At 38.9% G+C, this 22,099-nt stretch overlaps 3 protein-coding genes and 1 long non-coding RNA gene across 5 annotated transcripts; 2 read left to right on the top strand and 2 right to left on the bottom strand.

The window, feature by feature from the left end:
* Nucleotides 1-42: 42 nt before the first annotated feature.
* traf2b (Tnf receptor-associated factor 2b) lies at nt 43-8,041 on the top strand. The gene is made up of 11 exons (XM_055154044.1): nt 43-182; nt 2,301-2,498; nt 2,715-2,793; nt 2,935-3,033; nt 4,436-4,597; nt 4,679-4,753; nt 4,922-4,996; nt 5,882-6,100; nt 6,245-6,548; nt 6,749-6,897; nt 6,982-8,041. The coding sequence occupies exons 2-11, from the start codon at nt 2,323-2,325 to the stop codon at nt 7,198-7,200; spliced, it is 1,557 nt and encodes a 518-aa protein (XP_055010019.1). The 5' UTR covers nt 43-182; nt 2,301-2,322; the 3' UTR covers nt 7,201-8,041.
* Nucleotides 8,042-8,578: 537 nt separating this feature from the next.
* Nucleotides 8,579-13,741, bottom strand: fbxw5 (F-box and WD repeat domain containing 5). Of its 2 annotated transcripts, none has more exons than XM_020925206.2 (10): nt 13,633-13,741; nt 12,723-12,918; nt 12,294-12,451; nt 12,042-12,225; nt 11,819-11,967; nt 11,368-11,676; nt 10,977-11,160; nt 10,719-10,866; nt 10,433-10,645; nt 8,579-9,808 (listed from the first exon to the last, which is right to left on the bottom strand). In XM_020925206.2, exons 2-10 carry the CDS (start codon nt 12,907-12,909, stop codon nt 9,523-9,525), a joined length of 1,818 nt encoding a protein of 605 aa, XP_020780865.1. In that variant the 5' UTR covers nt 12,910-12,918; nt 13,633-13,741; the 3' UTR covers nt 8,579-9,522. The 2 variants fall into 2 exon arrangements, with proteins under 2 accessions (XP_020780865.1, XP_020780866.1); XM_020925207.2 differs by having other exon boundaries at nt 13,515-13,650.
* Nucleotides 13,742-15,380: 1,639 nt separating this feature from the next.
* LOC129409007 (uncharacterized) lies at nt 15,381-16,555 on the top strand. The gene is made up of 3 exons (XR_008632234.1): nt 15,381-15,824; nt 15,982-16,068; nt 16,153-16,555. It is a non-coding gene; the product is annotated as an uncharacterized LOC129409007 (long non-coding RNA).
* Nucleotides 16,556-16,864: 309 nt separating this feature from the next.
* prdm12b (PR domain containing 12b) lies at nt 16,865-20,003 on the bottom strand. Its single transcript, XM_020925073.2, has 5 exons — nt 19,778-20,003; nt 18,298-18,488; nt 18,041-18,196; nt 17,791-17,905; nt 16,865-17,683 (listed from the first exon to the last, which is right to left on the bottom strand). The coding sequence occupies exons 1-5, from the start codon at nt 20,001-20,003 to the stop codon at nt 17,256-17,258; spliced, it is 1,116 nt and encodes a 371-aa protein (XP_020780732.1). The 3' UTR covers nt 16,865-17,255.
* Nucleotides 20,004-22,099: the final 2,096 nt, after the last annotated feature.

Here is a 22,099-nt window from a genome sequence, read left to right as displayed (position 1 = left end):
TTGGGTTTAACATAAAAGTCACTTGGCTGTACAACCTCGCCACCCCTATGAAGAAATTAAACACGACTGATCTAGATTGTATCTTTCAACTGTAAACAAGTAGAGGTTGAGTCGTCCTTCCTCTCCACTCCAAGAGGACTTTCGGTTTCCATATACTGCTAAATTCACGAAGAGATTTAAAGGTTAGTTCACCAAAACCAGTACACCCCGAAGCATGGTTGTAAGTAGCTTTTATGTAAATATGGTGTCAACTGGCTAAAATTGCCAGAAACTCCGTATTGACTCCACGTTCACTTGGCAGCCTTAACTTGAGTAAGTGAGTAATTTAACAGAGCTAGCTAGTATTGTGTGGTGACTGTGAATAGTGTTATTGGTGGCGTAGTTTCACATGATCTAATTTCGCAGCACATACATTTTCCGTTTCCTGTTATTCAACACTGTGTTTTCCATGACCTGTGTTTAAAAAAAAAAAAAACCTAAAATATTTGGACGAACTGATTTGGATGAAAAATGTTGTGCTTTTACATACAGTGTAGTCTATGTTTTTTTTCCTTACACACTTAAATTGCCAGATATTTAGAGAAACTATGAAACTAGAGTATGATCTCTCTTTGGGAGTATTATACTTCTCTTTACAGAACTTTGGCATTTTATAGATGACGTGGGGTGTTGGTCGTATTGCTCATATTGTTAGACAAGTGGGTGGGTGTGTCTCTTTTCAAATACTCTATGTGTTGTATGTGGTGGTGTATAAAGTCGACACAACTGGGTGAGTACACATTCAGACTTGTTTGGTTGATGGGAGTGGTGAGATGAGTGGCAGAGTAGTTTTGTGGCAGCTATATTTGAGTTTGGTGGAGATACTTTTGATTCATATTGAGGAGCCTTTAAATATTAGTGGTACATTTGCAAACAAATGTTCAGTAAATAGGCCACAGGCTTTCTATTTTTTACTGGATCACTGGGAGCTCCTTATCTTCAATTATTCCTATTATTATTTTTATTATAGTCCCCCTGACTTTGCATATTACACAGTCAAGGGTATTTTGTGTGTGTGTGTTTTGATCATTTTACTGTTTTTTATTGGCTTCAAAATAAGCTTTTTTTTATGGAACTGACTTAAAAACTCTCCAAGATTCCAACTTTGGTCATCTAGAAACATGTTAGTCATTGTGTAACTGACTGGTAATGCAGGCTGCCCACACAGTCTGATACCAACAAGTCTGACATGGGCTATCACATTTATCTGTGTCTTACTAATCTTGTTTGATTCTGGTCAAATATTGTTCTGTGGCAGTCCCAGGGTCAGCACGACTTTTTATTGACAAGTCACAAGGTTTTAGTTATAGATCATTATGAGCTTCATGTCAAATAGAAATGCAATAAACTGACTGTCTAATCTTTTCATTAAATTACATTGCCAGCAGTTACTCTCAGTCAAAGTACTTTTATTTTTGATGTCTATAGATCATTGCCATAAAGTTTAACCTTATTAGGTTTACATCATATAACATAAAAATCTCCCTTGTTTTATAACATGGCCAGGGAGTGCTCTTTCAGTTTTCCTTTACACCACCTCCTGTGTTAACAGTTGTATTCTCTCAGTATTTCAGTGATGCACATCAAGGAAACATGTGCTGTTTAATTTTGAGCTTTTTTGCCTTGAGAACACTAGCGCATGTGCACCTTTCTGACAACGACGCTTTGAATTTTGCAAGTGTCTGCATGTTTGCATGATAGTGCAAATAGCAATAGCAACTGTAGACACACATTATCTCATCTCGCATTTAGTGCGTGCAATGCTTGTGCATAATTTAAGTTAAACCACAAAACTACATAAGAAAAATAGGACACAAAAAGGTCTTTTAAAAGCGAAGTGAAAGCGAGGCAAGTTATAAATATTGTCCAAAGTCTTGTTGGATTTTGATTACCAGTTTTTGGTGTATTTTGCAGTTCACATTTACTGCACCTATTTCTTGGTTATAAGAAAGCTACATTTCCAAATTAAATGTATGTTTGATGTTTGCATATGTTGGTGCTGAATTTATAATTACCTGGACTTACACTACTGCTCTTGGAGCAGTCAGGGGTCATAACTTAAATTTTTAGGTTAACACAATAAAAGTGTAGTAGGCTTCTGCTGCTTTATAATTAAAATACTTACTTTCTAAACACTTCTTTTAGTTTGACATTTAAAAATGTATCCTCCTAAATAAATATAATGATATATAAGTTTGCAGAAGGAAAGTCAAAGAGGTGGTTGTTATAATATCATGTTTATTTTCATATGTATTTGACAGGGTACCAGTTTAATGGCGTACAATGGCTCGAATTTCGTTAGATTGCCCCAACTCGCTACCAGGGATCCCCCTCAGCGTGCTGTCGGTGCCGATGGAAAACAAATATAAATGCCAGCAGTGTCTCCTAGTTTTAAGGAAGCCAGTCCAGGCTCAGTGTGGCCATCGTTTCTGTGTCCACTGCTTCAAACAGCTCACCAGGTATACTCCATGTAACAAATCATTGCCTCTTCATCTACTACCATAGTTCAATAATCCAGTAATAAATGCTTAGACATGGTTCAATCACTGTTCTGATACAGTTGGTCTAATACGCCTTTAGGATTTCTATACATCAACATCAGATATTACTACTCACTTGTCTACCTTTACCTTTATCTTCAGCATTGTTAGTGTTCAACCTGTTTTTATTCTTAGTTCTGGTCCAAAGCCGTGTGAAGCCTGTCGGGCAGAGGAGATTTACGAAGAACCTATTTCCATTTTAAATAGTACTGAGGTGAGTTGCCTGGAAATATTTATTTTTCTCTCATGCCTAACCCATATAAGGAAGCATACTTGTCATGCCACAAAGCAAAGAGCATAATTGTAGTCTGACTGGGGGTTTTGGCAGTTTATGTAATCAAAGGTTTGTCTCTAGGCCTTCCCTGACAATGCAGCAGGTAGAGAAATAGCCAGTCTGCCTGCAAGGTGTTTAAATGAGGGCTGCCCTTGGACTGGATCAATCAAAGAGTATGAGGTAAGGTGAACTTTTTTTTGGGTTGCCCTACAAAATGTCCAAACTTCTGACTACCACCTCATTGAGAAAACATTTCCCAGTGGCATGCTGATGTGCATGCCTGGTAATTTTCCCCTTTAAGGTTTCCTCTTACAACATGTGCTTCAGCAAACAGGAAGTGAAATTGGACATGGCCTGGAAAGTCCCTGTAACCACAGAGCATCCGCCTCAGTGGGGGAATACCAAAACGTACAAGGCCTTTATAAAAAGAATACTTTACAAGGCTAATTGTCTTAGAGCACAAAAAGGCTGCTATAATTACTCCAGCTCGACAAGAGAAATAGAAAATGTGCTTGTACAAAAACATACATTATGTGGGTGTTTATTTGAATACCCTAGTGCAGTGTGCTTGTATATTTTGTAGTACCACATCTCTGATGTATTTTCTATGTAAATATTTGAAGGAATGAGTTAGTATGTGAATGCTGGTAATAAGCTGACTCGATTTATCTTGTAGTAACGAGAAACTAAGGGGGCTAAAGTTCAAGAAGTTTAAGATGCAGCCACAAATGATGTGTCAAGTACTATTTAAAACCTCAAGACATGATGAACTTTGGATTATTTATTCTAAGAAAAGAAAGCTCTTGTCGATGATTTACATGCCCTTTTTCAATTATTTCCCTGAAGTCAAAGACGCAGTCAGAAGAAACCTACCTGTGGTTAGCTCTTTGTCGCTCCACACACTGCTGATTCAATTTTGAGTTTCGCTTCATAAGGAGAAACCCGTGACTGATACCCCACCCACCCTTACCCATATTCTTACCCACTATTTTGAAAACTATTATTCATCTAACCTGCTAACCTATCCTTTTCCATTTTACATAACTAAAACACTTTCATATTTGTTTTCATAAACTTTGATAAAAGTGCTTAAAGTTTGTCTGGCATGGTCACGTTCAGAGTGTGATTCAAATTGCTTTGTGGAAATGTTGAAACAAGACAATCCACATTCCTGTTGTTCATCTTTATGCTGATATTATATGGCAGTTTGACGGTTGAACTGCCGACATATGACAGTTATGGTAATGATTACAAGCCCATTATAGAAAACGTATTACAAAGATTTCCTGATTTCCCTGTACTGTGAAAAGTTAGCCCGTAGAGGAAGATTCATTATCAATTTAAATTTATTTGTTTGGAGGATAAGCCCCTTGAGATGTGTCACCATCTCCTTTTCAAGGGGGTCCTCATTTATTAGCAGTCGTTTGTGATTCAAAGTTTTGAATAGATATGTATCTTTTTAAATTTGATTAACTATAAACCCCTACATACATTATTTTTAATCTGTGCACAAATATGTTCAACTCCTATTCATTACATAAGCAGAAAGACTGGATTATACATAATCTTTGCTTTTTTCCAGGCTCAACATGAAGGTCGCTGTGATTTTGAAAAGATACAGTGCAGCAGCTGTAAAAACTATATTCTGCGTTCAGAGAGGGACAGGCACAATGAAAGGGAGTGTGAAGCAAGGACACTCAACTGTAAATACTGCAAAGTCACGTTCAATTATAAGGATATCAAGGCAAGTTTTAAGAATGGATAGCATTTTTAAACCACACGTCTGAATAGGAATTGAAAATTACATTTCTGTGCCCCTCTTTAGGCACATGATGAAATCTGTCTGAAGTTCCCCCTACAATGCAAAGACTGTGGCAAGAAAAAGATCCCGAGAGAAAAGGTGACTGGCTGTTCTCGATTACACATATATTTGCACCATGTGACTCCTGTAATGACCAGTTACTTAGAAATCCCTCTGTACTGTTCAACTACTACTCTTAACTTTCATTTCTCAGCAGATGGTTGTGAATTAAAAAAAAAACACTAATGTTTTGTGTTTTATGTTCAGTTTAGTGATCACCTCCGGTCCTGTGCCAAGTCTAAGAGCTCATGCCCGTTTAGTGAAGTGGGCTGTAAAGCTGTGGTAAGTACTCTTCCTTGGACGCATGACATACCAACAAAACATATTCTGAATCTTTATAGTATATCATCAGTATCATTATCAATTTATTTGGGCCATTTCATTCATTTGAAAACAAGAGAAAACACTGGTGCTTAGATACATTTGAAAGCCTCTCTCATTTCACTCCCCAGGCCAGACTCAAAAAGAACCAGGTAATCTGGTTTGCTTATTTTATAAACATCTGTGAAGGAAACAAGCTCAGTGGTTATCAATCATTTAAAACAAAATCAAATATCCCTTAATGGGCCTGTACCTGATTTCAAACCATGACTCAGAAATATGTTTTAGTTTGAACTTTTAGTCCTGCACACTTTCTGATACTATGATATTACACCATCACTCTGAAACGAGCAGTCATGCATGCAGTAGTCCACATAGTTGTCTGATTTCTGTCTACTACTGGCTTTTTGTCACTCTTGAAAATGCACTATGACCAAAAATCAAGTATCAAGTGTGATAATGCCAGGCAACTTGTTTCCCATGCGTCTGATTTAACCATATGACTGAATGAATGAAAAAAAATGCTATGTGAAATAAAAAGATTCTTATTTAGCATCTTTTTTCATCCAATGTGTGATATAAAACTCATTTACTACAGGCACAGGCTCTTTAACTCAGGCTAACAGCTGCCATGTTTTTTTATTTCATTTTTACTTGTAGTCATTCTGATACAGGCCATGTGTTTATCTGATTAGATATTTCACATTTTGAGAAAGATTAGACTGGGGCACAGACTACACTCCTTTGTATAGTACAGGAACTGCATGAAGGCTGTGAATGTTAGTGAAAGATGTTTACATTGAAAAAAAACAACTAAATTGATTGATAATTGATCGGTGTTTGCAGATCGACAACAGTAAGCTCAGTGACCATGAGAGCAGCAGCACAGTGGAGCACCTTCGTCTGCTGCTCCCCATGGTTCTGTCCATGGTGCGGACCCGTGTGGATGCCTCTGCTCTGTGCGAGTGGCAGGAGGACTCTGGGCTGGGCTTGTACCGGGCTCCTGAGGAAGGGGTCTCAATGGGTGCCAGTGCATCAGTGCATTCTGTGGACTTGGATAAAAAGGTGCGTGACACTTTCTGTACGTTTTGTTCAAGTGACATCATAATATTAGCAGCTGCCACTAGTAAGAGTTTGAAAGTTGTGGGTATTTATGGATAAATAGATTTTTTTTTTTAAATTGGTGACTTTCTTGTACTTATTTTGCAGGTGACCGCTTTAGAAAACATAGTGTGTGTCCTAAATCGTGAGGTGGAGCGTAGTTCAGTTACAATGGAGGCTTTTGCACATCAGCATCGTTTGGATCAAGAGAAAATTGAAAACCTGTCCAATAAAGTACGTCAGCTGGAGAGGACTTTGGCCATGAGGGACCTGCAGCTTTCAGAGACCGACCAGATTGTACGGGAACTGCAGTTTTGCACATACGATGGTATTTTTGTGTGGAAGATAACTGACTTTTCACGACGCAAACAGGAGGCTGTGGCAGGTCGGACACCAGCCATGTTCTCCCCAGGTAAGAGAACAATGGGAGACAGCATTAGCCACCAAAGGCAATGTCAGGATTTTCTTAGACATTGTTTGCGGTGCATTCAGTATTGTAGATGGGTGCTTAAACACACAATAAATGATTTATTGCTGATTTTATAACTGCTTTGGTTTATATTTATGTAGCTGTTTTTTGTGTTAAAAGCATTATGATCTGTCTCTTCACAGCCTTTTACTCCAGCAAATACGGCTACAAAATGTGCCTGCGCTTGTATTTAAACGGAGATGGCACTGGGAGGGGAACTCATCTATCTCTGTTCTTTGTGGTGATGAGGGGCAAGTGTGATGCACTTCTAAAATGGCCATTTAGTCAGAAGGTATGAACAAAGTTTACTGGAGTTATTTTACACACCTGTGTTCATGGTGTTAGCATTCATACATTTCCTCTTTTGCATCTATAGGTGACATTGATGCTTCTGGATCAAAATAACCGAGAGCACATTATAGACGCATTTCGGCCTGATGTCACCTCCACCTCTTTCCAGCGCCCCATCAGTGAGATGAACATTGCCAGTGGTTGCCCCCTCTTCTGCCCTCTGGCCAAACTGGCCGGAAAGAGCCCATATCTGCGTGATGATACTATCTTTATCAAGGCTATAGTGGATCTTACAGGTTTATGAGGTGTGTACACTGTGGAAGTTGTGCACATCTAACAACATTAAATTATATAATTACTAATAAAAGGAAACCTATATTATTATATAAGTAATAATAACAGATAATTTATTGCTATTTATATTCGACATTCATTGTCTAATAGTCTACAAAGTGAATTATTATAATATACATATATATATATATATATATATATATATATTGTAAATATACAGTATATACTATTTCAAAGCGAGTGTCATTAAATGGGCAAACATCAGTCAATATATATAATAAACACCATATACATCACATTTAATTTATCATGTAGTTACTGTGAGATAATGGCCTTCAAGATCTGCAACAGCATGCTAATCATAGATAGTGGTTTCACCGAAAGCTAATCTAAAACAAAACTGCTTCAGCTGTATTGAGAAAGAACTGAGCCAAGTCGTAGTGAGAGGGTCCCATGAAAACAACGTTTTGTACAGGAGATACATGTGAAATACTGCTGTATTATATAGATTGTGGTGAGTATTTCTATAGGATTTCATCATCAATATAAAAGTTAGAATAACCTTCTATTCAACTAACAGGCCTCTATAATGCTGCTTTTAATAACATTGAACTTGTAACATTCATAATGATGAATAGACATTTAGACATTAGTTCAAGTTTTATAATACACTGGATGTTGCTTTGCATTGGTTGACCATTACAAGTCAGCCTACATAAGCATGTAGTAGTGTGTCTTCCTAATTACTGTGTAATCAACAGCATAGTTTGGTTGGTAACATTTGTTCTATAGACATTTTTATTTTAAAATCAACAATTCCAATGTAAAAAAATAAAATGCTGCAAAACTGCTGTCAGGACTGCTTTCTACCATACATTTTACATTGTATGCTGGAATCTGGTCAGAAAAACAAACTTGAACCCTGCCTACTGGTGTGTGCGTTGGAGAAGGGGAACTCCACTCATGTAGCACATTCAGTCCTGTGTCTGCTGTTGAAGAACAAATGTTTCTGTACTAATAGTTTTGTACAGACATATAAAAAGCCTGTTTGTGTTGTAGTTGGATGGTAAAACTGGTATTTGATTTTGTGTACAAGTTGCTTAAACAGGTAGTGAAACATCTTGAGAGAATAATGTGTCTGAAAGTCATGTCTTTCAGCACTGGTCAAAACTATTTAAAAGTACTAGTATTGGCTCAACTTACATGCTGTGTAAAATGGGGTGCAAGAGAACAGTCAACAAGACACAAAATGACTGTCTGCACATAGGCCTAGGTGCAAAACTACACCATTTTCAAATGTCTTGGAAATAACATTTCACAACCTATGCTTAACTGACTTCACTCATTCATTACAGGTAGATATTAAACTGCAACGTGATAGATTCAAGTGGAGAGCAATTATTACATTAGTTTAATGACAGGCCCAGACACTTAAAAGTTACACTAGACATACAGTACCATCTGTAGCTCATGCTTTAAAACCCTTAAATATAATTCTTTAGCTTTACACTCAACCATAAAATACACAATAACTTTAAAATTTCAGCCACAATGGTAAAACTTGATTCTTTCCTTTGAAAATGAAATAGAGACTTTAAGTTTGATTTTAAAACCCCAAGATGTTGCAACTATAGCAGAATGTTAAAACATTTTGACAAGGAGTACTAGGGCTGGGCAATATGGCAGAAAAATAAATCAAATAGTGACCTGACCCCTGTGACGAAATGCTATTTGGTGAAACTTCATGACTCAGTGCTTTTCTGTTAAATGAAGAACACAAAACTTTTCCCACCCTCTCCATCTCGCTCCGAGTGAGAGACAGGTGAATAACATCAATTACAGTTAGGTGTGCAGACTCAAACAACAGGTGACTTTAGTTACCCTTTAATGGAGGATAAAAAGGTACTTACTGTATGAACTGTGATTAAATCTAAATTTATCTCAGCTATTAAAAAAAAAAAAAAAGTTTTTTTTTTTTGCCATATCACCTACCCCTAAGCAGTACATATTAGCTTTTTGTACAATGCTGTCTGCTGAGTTTTGTTTTTGTATTTTTTTAAAGATGCAAGTACTACTCCATTCATTAGCCATTTTAGTTTCAAGATGACAGTTAAAAACGACTAAACATACCCCAGACGGGCTTACACGTTTCTCTTGCTATACTTTTCATTCATGGTGATTGCTGCCCTCTGCTGGTGTTCTTAGCACTCCTCCCTCCATCAGTCTTTTCAAGACACGATTCAACTAGCTTTCACCAGTAGACATAAATTAACCAAGAAAATGATATCCTCTTATACAGTAGGCTGCAATTCAAGTCTTGCCCCCTGTGTTTTCAAGATTTTCCATTCACATTACTTCCTGGAGTGGAGTTCTTGCCTCGACTGAGCCAGGATGTTAGCAGGCTCCGTGGTTTGGGAGGGCGAGATGGCGTCTGTGCGAGGCGGACCATGCGTGGGGAGCGCCACACTTTGATGGTAGAGTCATCACTGGCAGACAGTAGCAGCTCCTGGTCAGCTGGGCTAAAAGCCACTGAGTTGACCACATCATCGTGTGCCAGGCGGGCCAGACAGATGTTGTAGTGGCGGTCCCAGATGTAACCATGTTTGTCCTCAGCCCCACTGTGAGCAAAGAAATACAGTATTATGTGGTGGATTTCAGTTTGGTATATGTGGTATATTTAAATAGGTTATTACATTTTAGGGTTATCCTTGCTCTCAGTTTGTTGTTTAGAGCACCGTTTCTGAAACTGTCGAGCGTGTGCCACCTACGCACATCTACCAGGTATGCGGATGCCGGTCAGTAATTCAGTTTTCATAATTTGCAGTCCTTTATATATTATTTCCCTCCACTGGGTTATTTCTTTGTTAGAACTACCGCTATGATGTATTCCAGTTCAAGACCTAGTTTAGACCTGAATTAGCACTTTTATAGAACTGGTTTAGATCTTGTGGTACTCAGTACTCAGATTTGGTGGTACTTTTTTTTCTTAGTTAGTACTTGGTGTGAAATGTTTGAGAGCAACAAATTTAGAGATTAAAAAAGGAATCATAAATCAATATGTTATTTTAAGATTGATCACAAATTCACCAAAATGGTTGCAGTTTAACTATTCTCTATATGTTTTCAATGATTGGAGCCTATCCCAGCAATTATGCACTGGAGACAAGACATTGGAGTCACTAATACTCTTCACTCTCACATTTTTCATTACCCAGATTACAAACCAGGCAAAAGTATCTTACCTGGCAACAAAGTCTCTACTGACATCCAAAAAAATAAAGAAGCACTCGTCATTAGGAGTGAAGGCTCTATGGGCACGTAAGCTTCTTCTTTCTTCTCTGAGATTCTTCAGGTCAATTACATGGAGGTCTATTTCTTCTGCGATGGGGGGTGGTGACATGGGGTCAGAGATAACACACCCAGCTGGCCAAGCTCTGCTGTTAACATAGAGATATCTGTGGAGACAATGAAATGAGTTACACAATTTCTTTCCATATACTGTCAGAGCAGACTGGTAAGTGTCCTAACCTGTGATCTGGAGAAAGCCCCATTCCAATGATGTGACCATGAATATCAATAACATGGTCCAAAGAATCAAAAAACTCATCTGAACTGCGCTCCTCCCCCAAAACAGGCCCAGACGTGGTCATTTGGTCAGGCTTGATACGTTTTATACCTACAAAGAAGCAACACAAAAACTTCTCTTTTGTGAAATAATTATAAGACTCTCACTACTGTCTTCTTTGTTATGTGCTTAAATTATCAATAAATCATCATCAGTCTTACCAATCTGGTGTGGAGAATATGTAAGACTGCCAGTTGTGAACAGTAGATAAGTTTTATCTTCTCCATCATTAGAATCACAGTGGTCTATAAGGCTGGACCCAGAAGCCTTTGTGTGAGCTCTGCCCATCACCTTGGCCACGTGGGTCTCGATCTGGAGTTCCCTTTGGCCCACGTTTTTACAGCTCTGAAACCAGGACATGAAGAAAAATACAGTTCAGACAGGGGGAAGTTATGAACACTGGCAATAGTCAATGATAATAACTTTAACATTTAACATTCTTTATTTTTTGCTCTGATGATGATTCCATAGTTGCTATTTAGCCATTTGGGCATTCAGAGAACTGCAGAGACCAAATTTTTCAGTGCCTGCCACAACAGAAACCGGTCTTGCCTGCATAACATGTTCTAGCCCTGAGTATGTGGGCAGAGGATGGCGCGGGGATGAGAAACACCTCCCACACTCCTCTTCATCGTCGTCCTCTTCACTGCCCGATGTCCCGAGATCAAACAGAAGTGGTTGGTGCTGCATCTCATGGCCCCTCTTCCTCCGAGCCTCTGACTGCGCTTCGTAATCCAGCAGCAAGTCTGGGTTGTCATGGCGATGACAGTGGGCCACCATAACAGTCCGGATAGTGCTGGCGTTGATGTTCTGAATCTTAAAAAGGCGTTTCACCACGTTTACGTTCTCCGATTCAATATCCTGCAAAATAGAAAAAAGATGAACCGCTGTAATGTCCTGGTTTGTATTAACCAATTTCAAACTGTATTAAATACATTTTAGAGTTTTGGGCCCAGTGACAGCCACAGTGTGACTGTGAGAGCTTGAAACTTTGTAGTTATACCTGAAAAGCTTTATTTAGCCAAAGGACCGAACAAGATGTCATGTTCCCAATCCAGTGCAAGTTTCCAGAGATAAGGTGAGTTTCATTCAGCCAACAGCCAAATACATCATATGGTTTGTTCCTCACTCTTGACAACAGTGTATAGTTTTCTGTTATAAAACAGTAAAGAAAGGTATATTTTGTAGCACATCATAACTGCAATGTGATGACAGGAGGTACCTACCCAAACTGATTACAGCAATCTCGCCTGAGGAGGAATGGTGTGGTCCAAGATAAACCCCAGACACCAACAGTAATGTGTCATCTGCATTAAACTGGGAGAACTGTGTGTAGCCCCAGTTAAACTGTCGCATGCTTGAACTGTGCACCAATGAAATGTTGCCATCTGGTCGCTCTGTGTCCCACAACTGTTGATGGAGAACATAATCACTTACTGCTAAATGAGAATGTGCTTTTCATAATTTCAGCCCTGTACCTTTACTGTGCAGTCTTTGGAGCAGGAGGAGAAGCGGTGGCCCCTGTGGGAAAATGCCAGGTGGAGTACTTGGTCGGTGTGTTGTCTGAGAGTCTGCACCTCCACACAGGGGATACAGTCAAAGAGACGCCTAAACTCCCTGTACCAGGACACTGCCGCTGTAACGAAAATTAAAAGAGATATTATGTTTTTGTAAGAAAGAAATAGAATTTGGAGTAGTTAAAATATAAATAAATAGCAATTATTTTTTATACAATGTATTACTCTAATGCCATAAAAGGATTGCAATGATACCAAAATATCAAAACAGCAAACTTACTGGTGCATTCCTAAAAATAGTGTACATATAAATAAATGCAAAATCATTTTCTATAACATTGTCTATCATCATAATTTGTTAGAGGTAAATGCCCTGTGCTTCAGGTGTACCTGGGTGTCTGGGCACAGAGCGTGGGATGCGGTAGTAGCTGTAAAACAGCTCTCTCCAAAGGAACTCATCTCGGGATACAGCCAACCACTGCCGACATGTCAGCCCTGCTCTCAGCACCGCATCATGGGGCAGACGCAGGAAGATCTCTAACACCAAACTGTCCGGCAACACTGGGCTGCACTCCATTGTAACATCCTTTGAGACCAATGCCACAAACAATAAGCAATACATCATTATGTTCAAGCTTACAATAACTCTGGCTTTAAGTGTGAAAGTAAACCAAATATTGTGGTTTGGAGCTTCCTGTCTGTAGGCTAAAATTAACAGTTGGGATGGGTGAGAATACTTCATAGAGGCTTCTTTATCACAGAACACCAGTGATGAAGAAAAGACCAAGTCCTGACTAAGATTTGGCTGCTCAACAGCTTCTCAGATTAAATTAAAAAGTTATATATTTTCTTATTTTGCTTGTATTAAGATGTAGAAGAAGAGTTTAAATCATGTGAAGGACAGGGGCCCTGTGTGATTTGTGTGTTGAATGACCTTACATGGAAGTATATGTGTTGTGCGTCATGAAATGCTCTGTGGAGGAGCAGTAGTAGTATATTACCCGGGATATTACCTGGTCAAATAAGGTAACACTCAGTGACTATCACTGACACTAAAAGACGAATCACAGGAATGACATGTGAATGGCATAGGACATTTCAATGCGTTTTTCGCAAATGTCAGACAAAGCTAACTAATCACTGTAGCCACTTTGGCAGCTCCAGCACCACGATCGTACTTACAGACAACTTTCAGCCATCTGCATCGACAAACCCGCACAGCCTTTTTGAAAAACCCTGCTTTCACTAGACAACTTTATCCCTTATATTGATGGGAGATTTTGGGAAAAACATTGCATACCTGCTGAATCAAATAAGTAGGAAGAAAACCGCTAAGTATTAGCCTCTGAGAAGAACAACAATCCTCCTGTAAAAGCGAGACTCGAGTAGCATCACACAGAGTAATCGATGTGACCCAGACCCGCTTAATCAAACCATGGATTTGCGTCGCTGCAAAACTAAATTTATATTATCGGGTTTCTTGCAACGTTATAATTTAAATATATAATGTACAATTAAAAGTTTTACTGCAAATTCTAAAGTGTTGCCAGCAGCACGGTACATGAGGAGACAAAGCACATTCAATCAGCACTAGAGGGCAGTGTTGTATCACCAAGGCATTGATTTTAGACTTGGCAAGATAAAATAAAAATAAAAATACATTTGTATTTCAATTTAAAATAAATTTTATCACATTGTTTTCTGTAGCCTCGATTAGTCCTATTGCCATGATTAAGTTAATTAATTAATTAATTTATTTTTAAGCCAGGTTTGAAATGCTTGGTCACTGTTGACATAGACATAGTAGTATGGTTGACATACAGAGCAGCAGCAGCCTATTATATATACCGTTATATAACTATAGGTGATTTTTGATATGTTAGTAAACTCAATAAATCAATCCTCATTAAAAACCTTAAAACATGTACTGTAAAACTTATTGTTAATCACAAAAGGGGAAAATGTATCTATAGGTGGTGTACTTTTTAAACAAGTGGCATTTGAAGTTAGGCCTACATTTACTTGGATAGGCCTACAATTTGGCTTAAGGAAATAATAAAACCTATTTTGGTGTAGAATGAACAATTTCATTTGCAGAAGAAAGCTTATAGCCTATGGCTTTGTAAAGAAGGAGAGCGAGAGAGAAAAAAAAACTTTTGTTTATAATGTGTCAGACTAAATAACTAAAATATAAACAATGCTTATATTATCCTGATGCAGTAGCCTATCAACAAGCCTATAATAAAGAAATTTATACATGAATGTATACAAAATAAATACACCTACGCCCTATAAGTTTGGCCATTTCACATTGGCCTGAGTTAAACCACTAACTCAAAGTTTAGTTCAAATCTTGCTCGGACAATATGATAGGCCTACTGTGGTCACGTTCTTTCCTCCAGTGTCATTGACCACTGGTATATGAAAGGGACAATGGGTGAAAATTAGTCAGTGGCTATAACTTGATGTGGTTACATGCATGTCTCATGAATGATCTTCAACATGCACCGTTAAACCTGTGTGGGTAATGTCATATCATCAGAAATGTGGTAAAATGCGCAAAGGTCTCATACCTTGATTTGAAAGTGTTTGTGTTTTTTTTTTTGTTTTGTTTTTGTTTTTAATAATAATAATAATAAATTATTATTATTATTATTATTATTATTATTATTATTATTATTATTATTATTATTATTATTATTATTATTATTATTATTATTATTAGCATTATTAGCATTAATAATAATAATCAGCAATCAAAAGTTTAAATCCAGATTTTTATATATTTTATATTATATTATATGATCAGGTTTAATATTGGTGGAAATGGCTTTTTGAAGTTGTTTTTTTAAGTGCAATTTCTGTAAAAATGTCTCATAAAATGACCCATAATTATAATCGCACTACAAGGACAATGCACAACACCAGCATGCCTTTTTTCATACATGTGATCAAGTCAATATTATACCACATCAAAATGCATTCCTGCTCCATTTAGCGGTATAGATATATAGAATGTTGATAGAGTCAAAATTCTATATACCTAAATACTGGATTACACAACAGTGTAACCCAGGGCAGAGGAGGCCCTCAAAAAGCCCAAGGCAAGCAGAGAATATGTAGTGAGGGCCCGCCAACTCGCCAGAGGTTTGTGCTACACCCCAGTGTAGATTATTGAGAACTAAATGACCAAATTATAACAGTTACATAGTTATTTGTATAAAATGTTTTATTTGAACATGTATACCTGGCTGGGGACACAGACATGTTTATGGAATTTAAAAACTCAAACTCTTATATACAATTCCTTTAATTATTAAAATAGAGTCTATGGCAACTGTAACAAGACCTCTCCAGCATGATAAATGCTGTGTCACTGGAGCTGCAGTGTCACTATTCTGACCACGAAGACTACAAGTTGACACAGAGGCTATCATTCAACAATATTTTATCCTCAAGTTCATGGGGCAATGCTTTGACTAATCTTCTCTGGTAAGCAATTATCTAACAGAATAATGCAGTGAATCGTATCTTTTGTATTTTGTTTATTCTTGTAGGCTTTAAAAGAACCTAAGTTAAAAATGCTTGAACATTTTGGCTGTTTGAAGTGAGCAAATATATATGAGTTATGTATTTGCCTCTTTTTTAGCACTGCACTATGTGGCTGACTGGATAATTGACTGCTGTGGTTCATCAAAGACCAAACCCTCAGTAGGATGACTATCCCACAGCAAACGTATAGACCATCATGAATAAACTCCTTGTGTATATAGAGAAAATAAAAAAAATAAAAAATTAATTCACTGTTTCTTACCTTTAGGGCAGGACGTGTGGACTGTCTCTAACAATGAAGAAAAGAAAAACAATCCCCTCTCTTAATAATAAATAAATGGGCCTTAAGTGTACATTCACACTTGTCCTTGTAGGGTCCTGGTTTGAGCCCAGTTTAGCTCATGCCTTGGTTTGGTCCTGTTCTGGCCCTGGACTAATCCATGAATAGTTCTCTGTTTAGTCCAATTTTAATCTGAATTTTAATGTGGAAGTGTGAACTCACCCAAAGTATAATGTATGCAAGAGAGGTCTATTGTGACCATCACTGCACTTGTTGTAATGATGACTTTTCTGAAAACGTCCCACTGGGAAGTAGGATAGTGTCTGATGAACTAACAAGTACTGCAATGGCACAGGGCATTTTAATCAGAAAATAAACTGGTATGCATCAATTACCTGGTGTAATAGTAATTTTATTGACATTAATTTTATTGACATGTACTCCTATGTGACATTTACTGTACAAGTTTAAACAATGCGACTGAGGAAGCATAAATATGGCTCCGTTTGTTTGGCTATTATAAGATTACGTTTGTAAGGCTGCTGTGACTGGAGCAGCCAATGAGGGTTTTGTTTTACCCAGGACCATGACAACAGTATTTACATAAATTTCACCAACAGAGCCACGACTGACCCATGTTAACTGTTCATAAAATACTAGAGTTATGACTGCAATGATGAATGACAGAACATGCTACTGATTCTATGCATTTTGTTTATTAATAACAAAAGAAAGCACAAATGTATTTACATTCACTTGTATATAACTTTGGGAATACATACTTGTGGGTAGTATACTATCTGTACAAGATTAAAGTGGCCATTTCAGTGTACAGTGCTCTACACATCTCAGGCAGATCGGTGAGGTACAACTCACTGTCAGTGTCTGACAGCTCTGTTCACCTGAGTCAGCAGGGCTTAGACATAAACAAATACATCTGTAGTAAGTTGATAATGATAACAACTAACAGATGAGAAAACAATTCTGATTGACATGTGATCACATGATCATTCATCTTAAAGCAACAGATCCCAAATTCTCCACTGATCTAAAGTGCAACATTTTCCAGTTTGTCAATTGTCCTTATGTTATCATAACACCATGGTGGGGATGTGGTGCACAAGAGGCATCTGGTGTTGGTGGGGTATGGGGGTTATCTGAGGAGGAGGGGGGGACCCTTGTGAAGAGCCATCAGTGCCTGAAGCTGCTGGCTTGTGGCGGGCACTCTTCTGATGAGCCCTGAGGCCTGCCAGCTGTGAGTAGGCACTTTGGCACACATGACACTTGTAGGGCCTCTCCCCAGTGTGCAGGCGGACATGGTTACGGAGAGTGGATGACTGGCTGAAGCGGCGGTTACAGAAGCGACACACAAAGGGCTTGTCCAGAGTGTGGATGCGCATATGAGAGCGAAGGTTACTACGCGAGTTAAACCCACGGTGGCAAATGACACAGCGCATACGACCAGCAGTGGATGTGGATACAGGAGAACAGGAGGAAGAACCGTCACAAGGGTGGTCATCTGGAAAAAAGAGGGATATATATGTGAGTTTTACTGCACTTTGACTCTGTGGTTAATTTATACATCAAATATTCATGTGAAAAAAACACTAGAGCTTAGGGTCTCACCATTTCTGCTTTTCTTCTGCTGTTCTTCTTCTGTTCCAGGTACACCTGGGATCCCTAGGAATGTGTTATGGGTATTTCCATACCATACAAGAAGCTCTTGGTCTGGAGGGATTGTCTGTGATGGAGAAAATTTTTTTTATTAATATGGTATGAAATATAATCGTAGATGCCATTAAGTGCAATTTGTCTAATTCACCACTAGATGGAAGATGGCCAGCTACAGCAGCAACTTTGTTGCCAAAAGGCTTACCTCTACTGCTTTATAGAAAATGCTGCTGCCAATCTGCACCACCTCCAAGTTTTGCTCCTGCTCATTGCGGGCGCACTTAATGTAAGTCATCCAGCTGCGCTGGTCCTCCTGACTGGCATCTATAAAGTATCGCACTGTTCCATCATCGTTAAACACCTATAAATATACAAAGGTTGTTGAAAGTTCTTGCTGCAGACAGTGACTTGAATGAAAACAACTGGATGTGAGTAAAGTGAGTGTGATGAAGGCTGTCTCACCTCCCACATGAGATTGTTGTTTTTAAGCAGGTCCACGTGTTCAGGGGACAGCACTCTGCCAGTGAAAGGTCCCATCTCAGTGCCAGCTTTGATCCATGTCTTTGAGAAAATGCCAAGGCCTTCTCCAGGGATGGAGCTCTGAGCTATGATCACCTCACTGGGCAACACCAGACTGGACAACTTTTGCACCTCTGAAAAAAAGAAGAAATCTACGTACAACAAAGGCACAATACTTGGCAGTTAAACTGATGGAATTTTATTTTTGACGCGGTAAAACCGGGTGCGTAAAAGTAAACGCCAGTTCTCATTAAATAACTATACACTTGCAGAAATCCTGAAAAAACTAAATAGAGTGGATCTTATTTTAGTCACGAAATATTACGCTACACATTATCCGCCGTTAAATTCGATTATGTGGTTGAACTGAAAGTTTTGTTGAACACAAAAACCTATTGGACACCATTTTCCTGCCCAATAGAATGGGGTGGGGACGGGGGGAGAAAAAACCCTTAATAAAACAAAAAACTTGCGCTTCTTTAAAGTCAGAATTAAAGATTTTTTTTTTCTCTTTCTGTCTCCTAAATGGATGAACTGAAGAAAAGTTAAATGGTCCTCTGTTGCTCAGGGTCCCGCAATTTGTCATGCTTCAGATGTGATATTCATTAAAGTTTACTGGAAAAGAAACGGCTAATTCCAAATTCATTATCCTTTTAAGAACTTTGTAGCAATAAATTTGCACTGAATGAGACGAGAAGTTGTTTAAAAGGCTCAGGAATTTCTGCAACAAAAAAATGGAAAGGCGATTAGATGGTTGACATGCTATGAATAGCATTAGATTTACCCTTCACGGTGCATTATGTGAGGAACAGCAAATCTTTTAAGGAGGGAGAAAGAGAAAGGCTCTGGAGCCCCATAGCTGCCAAGAAAGGAAAAGAGACTGTCCGGAGATTGATGAATGCATGATAAAAACCCAGGACATCTTAAAGAAAAGAAACTTTTCTCTTCGCGTGGTTTAAGTGAAAACTTTCCCAGGTCAAGCACAAAGTTAACCAAATGAATTTAATGCCAAGCGCCATTCAGTCAGCGGCACAACACACATAACAAACCCTTAACGCGAGGCCTGGAAGCGCACACTAGAATAATGCGCTATGGTTCGAGTCAGAGGAGAAAAATATATTAAATTAACTAGAATTGTAATAAATTCATAGTGTGGAAATTTGACTTTTTCTGACTATTTATTTGTGCGCCATGCGCAATTTCAATACAGTCTCAGGCTACAAATTATTGGAAAAGTTCTTCAGTGTATTATGAATAAATTCTTTCTTCTGTTAGTCTGTAATAAATATCATTAAACGTGTGATTGCAACAGAAACGTAAATCTACAGTAAAACACAGTGCGCAACTGGACATCCATTTGTAAATGACGACAATAGAGCGATCATTCTCATTTTGAAGTTGAGTAATAGCGCAGGAAGTTTACCTCCAGCGAAGGACTGCGCGAGCACCTCTGCAGTGAAGGCGGTTTTGGGGCTGTTGCTGCAGCCGCTGTTGCGCTCCTCTCCCAGGTGCTCTCCTAGTACGTTCCTCCACCTGCCGTAGAGGAAACTGTGGAGGATGTCCGACGTGATCACATCTGACAGCGAACGGCTGGGACACTTAAATCCAGACTTCATAGCCAACGGGTCTGCGGGTAACACGGAGCCCATGATGCACGAGGACCGTTCAAACCAAATATGGAAAAGGAACAAGTAGGAGATTGCGAGCTCTTCTCTCTCCACGCGGTCTGTGCGTAAAGCTGATCCTCTCAGCTGCGAGGGGTGCTTTTATACAGTGCCTGTGTGACCCCTGTCTAATTACTTATTAATGACACACCCCTCGCCGTGTGGACCAGCCTGCTGCTGCCGCCGCTGCAGAACTACTCGGCGATTAAATCCACTCAGTGTCAAAAAGGCGAGCCAAATTCACAAATGCGACCTGTGCGTTTGGAGTGGAAATTAAATTAACATACTCTACTACTGCTCGTTACTTTCGTAACAAAAACAGAACAAAGGTGTTACTTTCAAGAACAGTCCATAGTAAAAATGACACTATCTCCAAATATGCTATAGGCCTATAGACTTTAATAGGCTTAGACTTGACCTGGCCATTATTAGGCTACAGGGTATATAGACTATCAGAAAAAATGAATAGTTTAAATCCTTTTTGGAGGTAGTGCAACCTTTTTGTAAACAAAGGACGTTAAAAAAATAAAGAGATTCGGTCTATGGGTATATTGCATCAAACACGTTTTGTATAAAACAACTATGTTCTACCCAGAAGTGGGTCATGAGTCTGGGAGTCCCTCGCTCATTTTTTCTCAGGCATTGCGTATTCATGTGGTGGTAATATTATTTTTTGTAAAGAGTTAGCGCGGGAATAACAAGAATAGAAACAAGCTCCGCGTGTTTTACAGCATTGTTCACATGCAAAAAATGCAAAGCTGTTTTGACGTGGTTCACTTCTGCGGCCCTTGTTGAGGTAAGCGGTTTAATATTCATGGATGTTCGGAGCCCCTTGGTATTGTGACGACGTTTAGATGAGTATATACGGCCCCTTTCTTCTCAATAGTCTCAATCCGCTCGGTTTTTTCCTCCCTTGCCTATTTTTCGGGCTTGATGGACTGGGGCTAAATGGGCAGTTTTCCTTCTTTTCCAGCAGAGAGGACATCTTTATTCCATCCCCGGCTCACAGGTTTCCTATTCAACTCCCCTCCAAGTAATGTCAGGGACCTGAAAAGTGCTGCAAATCAATCTTTCATGGTGTTTTGAGGGCAATTTGACATCCATGCACTCCTTTTCACTCCTACAACTACAAGGGGATTGTCCGAAAAACGGGCAAGTTTTGCGCTCTCTTTCTCTGGTCGAATATGGACGAAGAAGTAATGGGAAAGAAGATATGGCAAGTAAATACAATAGCGCAGAGTTCTTGGGCTGCACAGATAGTGAAAAGGCAAGGTGAGTGACAGGGCACGAAAAAAGATTACTGCGAAACAGCTGCTTTTTATGAGGGCGCCCCTCCTTCGTTTGTCTCCCGTTCCCAGATGAAATTTCTCTGCTGTGTGAATAGGATTCTTTCTCATCTAGATTGATTTACATTTATAGCATTCACTGCACAAATCCGAGGTAAATGGTAGAGACAGGGGGGCGGGACCGCTCTTTATTAAAGAGGAATTAAACGAATTGAATTGGGGTAACGCATGGATTTGATTTGCTTATTTGTGCATTAACCTATGGCATTATTTATATCTGGTAAACCCTAGGGCATGTCAAGAACAGCACATCACCCAGCTTAACAGTCCTATTGTAAAACAATTTATGCCATTATTCTGTCCATTTAAACCCCATCAATTTCATAAGGATGATTGACAATTATTGCACAAAAAAGCGTCGTAATAGTTTATTTCAAAGAGATGTTCGGAATCCATCAAAGACAAGCGTTCATTTGAAAATAAACCAATGAATGAATTTGCGCACAGGCTATTTGGATCCACACGAATGGGCCTGTCAGAAGAAAACGAAATGCTGAACGGACGGGTTTAGCAATAGGCCTACATGCCTCTATTTGCCCCCCACTCCTTTATATCCATCTTTTTAAAAATTAACTTATTTAACACAAGACATTCAAAATGATTAAGCCTACAGGCCAAAAACGGCTGGTATATCCGACAGCACACACGGTTATGAGGCCTATGTGGCCTTCACCAGGAGGACACCAGGAGAGGCCTCTGGCGCTGGCGGTTCTGTGTCCTTTGGGAGGAAGGCCA

Source organism: Boleophthalmus pectinirostris, unplaced genomic scaffold (assembly GCF_026225935.1).
Source record: "Boleophthalmus pectinirostris isolate CB_2022bp ecotype Guang Dong unplaced genomic scaffold, ASM2622593v1 HiC_scaffold_18, whole genome shotgun sequence".
Classification (NCBI taxonomy): domain Eukaryota; kingdom Metazoa; phylum Chordata; class Actinopteri; order Gobiiformes; family Gobiidae; genus Boleophthalmus; species Boleophthalmus pectinirostris.
The sequence above is the reverse complement of the archived record's forward strand: the minus strand, read 5'-3'. Positions and strand labels throughout refer to the sequence as shown.